We start from the raw sequence: 3149 nt of genomic DNA, 5'->3' as shown, positions 1-3149 counted from the left end.
CCTCCCCACCCCCCGACCCCCACCCCCCCACTCCCACCTCCCCACACCTTCGGACAAGCAATGCGCGCGCTGGAGGGCAGGAGCCCGCGCGCGCCCGAGGGAAGAATGGGAGGGTGCGAGGGCAGCTCAGGCCCCGCCCCCTGTGCGCCTATAAAGCCGAGGAACCAGAGCCGGCCACTCAGTGGTTTCTTGGTGACACTAGGCGGAACAACTCGAGCCTTGCCACCTCTGGTTTCTCACCGCAGCTGGGACGTTGGGGTTTTGCCAGTGCCAGAGCGACGTCTCAGACTTTCTTCTTCCAGATCTTGGCAGATCACCCCCTCAGCAGGTAGGCGCCACAGGCGAGGCGGAGATAAGCGGTGGGGGAGGTGGGGGGGGGCACTTTAGAGTCCTGGAAGCTGGGAGTGTGCCGGATGAGGGGCACAACCCATTTTGGAAGGTCCTCTGCGGGTTGCGTCCCATACACTGGGCCCAGCCGTGCACACAACTAGAAGTGCAGAGACCCAGTCCCCTCTCCTCCGCCACCCAAATTCCGAGAAGTCGAGCAGGAAACCTCTGGGAAGCCTGGCGCTGGGCAGAGGCCTCCCCTGCGGGGCCTGTCACCCGCCCGGCGGGTGCAAATGCCGCTGGCGCCTCTCTGCGCCCGGGCGAGATAAGCGTCTGAGCCAGGCGGAGCGCGGGCTCACTCTGCCCGCGCGGGGGCCCCCACACGCCCTCCGTGCCCCGCCCGGGCTGTGCTGCAGGCTGGGTGCTCACGCTCGGCCCCTCTCTCTCCTATCAGGGTCCGCGCATCGCCGCCAGCATGAAGCTGGTTCCCGTCGCCCTCATGTACCTGGGCTCCCTCGCCTTCTTGGGCGCCGACACTGCACGGCTCGACGTGGCGTCAGAATTCCGAAAGAAGTGAGTCGCAGGCAGCTCCTTTTCCAGTCCTTGCACCTGGGAGACGAGGGGTTAGAAGTGGATGGGAGCCGGTCGGGACCGGGACCTCTCCTGGATGCATGCGAAACGAGTCTGTGTGTTTTCTAGGTGGAATAAGTGGGCTCTAAGTCGCGGGAAGAGGGAACTTCGAGTGTCCAGCAACTATGCCACCGGGCTCACTGACGCTAAGGCCGGGCCTGCCCAGACTCTCATTCGGCCCCAGGACGTGAAGGGCGCCTCTCGCAACCCCCAGGCCAGGTAACTATGCCCTGCGCTGAAGAGGGGTGGGCTAGGGGAGCTCTCCCATCACCCTTGCCCTGGGGATCGTCCGGGCTCTCTGGCAGTTAAGACGGCGTAGCAGTTTCCAGTCCCCTCCGGTCCTTGAATGGCTCAGATTCCTGGTGGCTGGGGCCAAAGCCCTGCTTGATGGGGGTCTCATGTTACCTTCCTTCCCTTCCCCAGCAGTCCGGACGCCACCCGCATCCGAGTCAAACGCTACCGCCAGAGTATGAACAATTTCCAGGGCCTGCGGAGCTTCGGCTGCCGCTTCGGAACGTGCACGGTGCAGAAACTGGCGCACCAGATCTACCAGTTCACAGACAAGGACAAGGACGGCGTCGCCCCCAGGAGCAAGATTAGCCCCCAGGGGTACGGCCGCCGGCGTCGGCGCTCCCTGCCCATGACCGGCCCGAGCCGGACTCTGTTGTTCCCAGAGTCACAGGCACGCGGGGCTCAGGCCTCCCGGGTGCATCAGGTGCTCGCCAATCTCTTTAAGATTTAGGCGCCTGTGGCAGCAGCGAACTGGCGCGCGTATGCATCCCGCTGGCTTCCCCCGGGGCGGAGGGCTTCGCAGGGCCAAGGCCCTCAGCGGATGGAAACCGGTCTGAGACAGCCCTGCAGAGACCAGGAGTCCGGGAGGCACGGTCCAGCGGCGAGCCCTGGCTTTGCAGGAGCCCCTTCTCCTTGGAGCTCCGTTCCCTACGTCCCAATCCAGCCCAGGGGGGCAGAGGAATGCGAGGGAGTGTCTGCCAGGCTCACGGAAGGGAGAAACTGAGAATTAAATGCTTGAGACCCCCAGGGACAGGGGTCTGAGTCACTGCCGTGCCTTCCCACAAACTGATTTATCACGGGGTGTCACCCCACCGGGGCGCAAGCCTCACTATTACTTGAACTTTCCAAAACCTAGAGAGGAAAAGTGCAATGCGTGTTATATATACAGAGGTAACTATCAATATTTAAGTTCCTTGCTGTCAAGATTTTTTTTTTGTAACTTCAAATATAGAGATATTTTTGTACGTTATATATTGTATTAAGGGCATTTTAAAGCAATTGCATTGTCCCCCCTCCCCACTTATTTTAATACGTGAATGTCTCAGCGAGGTGTAACGTTGTTTGCTGCGTGGAATGTGTGAGGGTGTGCGTGAGAGACTGATTACCTCTTGTGGAAGAAGGAAACACAGTGTCTCTGTATATTTACATAAAATGGGTGATATGCGAAATAGCAAATCAATAAACTGTCTCGATGCTGATTAATTCTGGGCTCACGAGTCTTGGGAGGGAGGGTACCCCTGGTCCCAGTGCGTCCAGAAGGCTCGGGCTCCCGCCGCCTCGCGTGGGAAGGTGGCACGGCTGCACGCGCGTGTGCTGGCGGGTCCCCCCGCGGGCGGAGCTGTCCCGAGCGCCGCTCTCCTTGCGGGGCGCGCGGAGCGCCTGTCCTGCGAGCGGGTCCGGGCTTCGCGGAGGCGCCTAAGATCGCAGCCTCGCGTGGCGGCCGGGCCGGGCGGGGAAGGGTGAGCTCTAGTGGGGAAGCGAGCCTGGACTCTCCGGGTTGCGCAACAGAGTCCCAGATTTTATGGAGTTGCTCGCGGAACCCCGCGCAAAAGCGCGCCTCGGAGAGCTGGGGTGGTCTCCGAGGCCTTCTAAGTGAGGAGCTGTTCCAGGCTGCCGCGGTGTTAAAAGTTAGAAGCTACTCCACCAAAATGTTCGCACTGCTCCGGGAATCCGGCAGCCGCGCCAGTAACCCCCGTGCTCTGCCTGCCTGGTGTCCCAGTGAGCCGGCGGGCTCATCAGCGAGGCTGTGGCGCCCCCAGCCGGCCGCCTGGGAGCGGCCCGAGAGCCGTCAGGCAGTACGTGCGGTTTAATAAGTCCTCCTACGTGGGAGTCAGCACACAGCCTTAATGAGAGAGGAAAGAAAAAAACAGTTTGCAGATGCCAACCAGGGCCGGCCCCCC

General features: G+C 61.8%; 1 protein-coding gene across 2 annotated transcripts; it reads left to right on the top strand.

Moving 5' to 3' along the window:
• The first annotated feature begins 98 nt into the window (after positions 1-98).
• Positions 99-2451, top strand: ADM (adrenomedullin). 2 transcript variants are annotated; one of them, XM_073882922.1, is made up of 4 exons: positions 99-328; positions 782-900; positions 1027-1176; positions 1384-2451. In XM_073882922.1, the coding sequence occupies exons 2-4, from the start codon at positions 803-805 to the stop codon at positions 1697-1699; spliced, it is 564 nt and encodes a 187-aa protein (XP_073739023.1). In that variant the 5' UTR covers positions 99-328; positions 782-802; the 3' UTR covers positions 1700-2451. The 2 variants fall into 2 exon arrangements, with proteins under 2 accessions (XP_073739023.1, XP_025750111.1); XM_025894326.2 differs by having other exon boundaries at positions 141-328; positions 1381-2451.
• Positions 2452-3149: the final 698 nt, after the last annotated feature.

This window comes from Callorhinus ursinus, unplaced genomic scaffold (genome assembly GCF_003265705.2).
Source record: "Callorhinus ursinus isolate GAN/ISIS: 27379988/994484 unplaced genomic scaffold, GSC_fseal_2.0 scaffold49, whole genome shotgun sequence".
Classification (NCBI taxonomy): Eukaryota; Metazoa; Chordata; class Mammalia; order Carnivora; family Otariidae; genus Callorhinus; species Callorhinus ursinus.
This window is presented reverse-complemented; position numbering and strand designations above follow the sequence as displayed.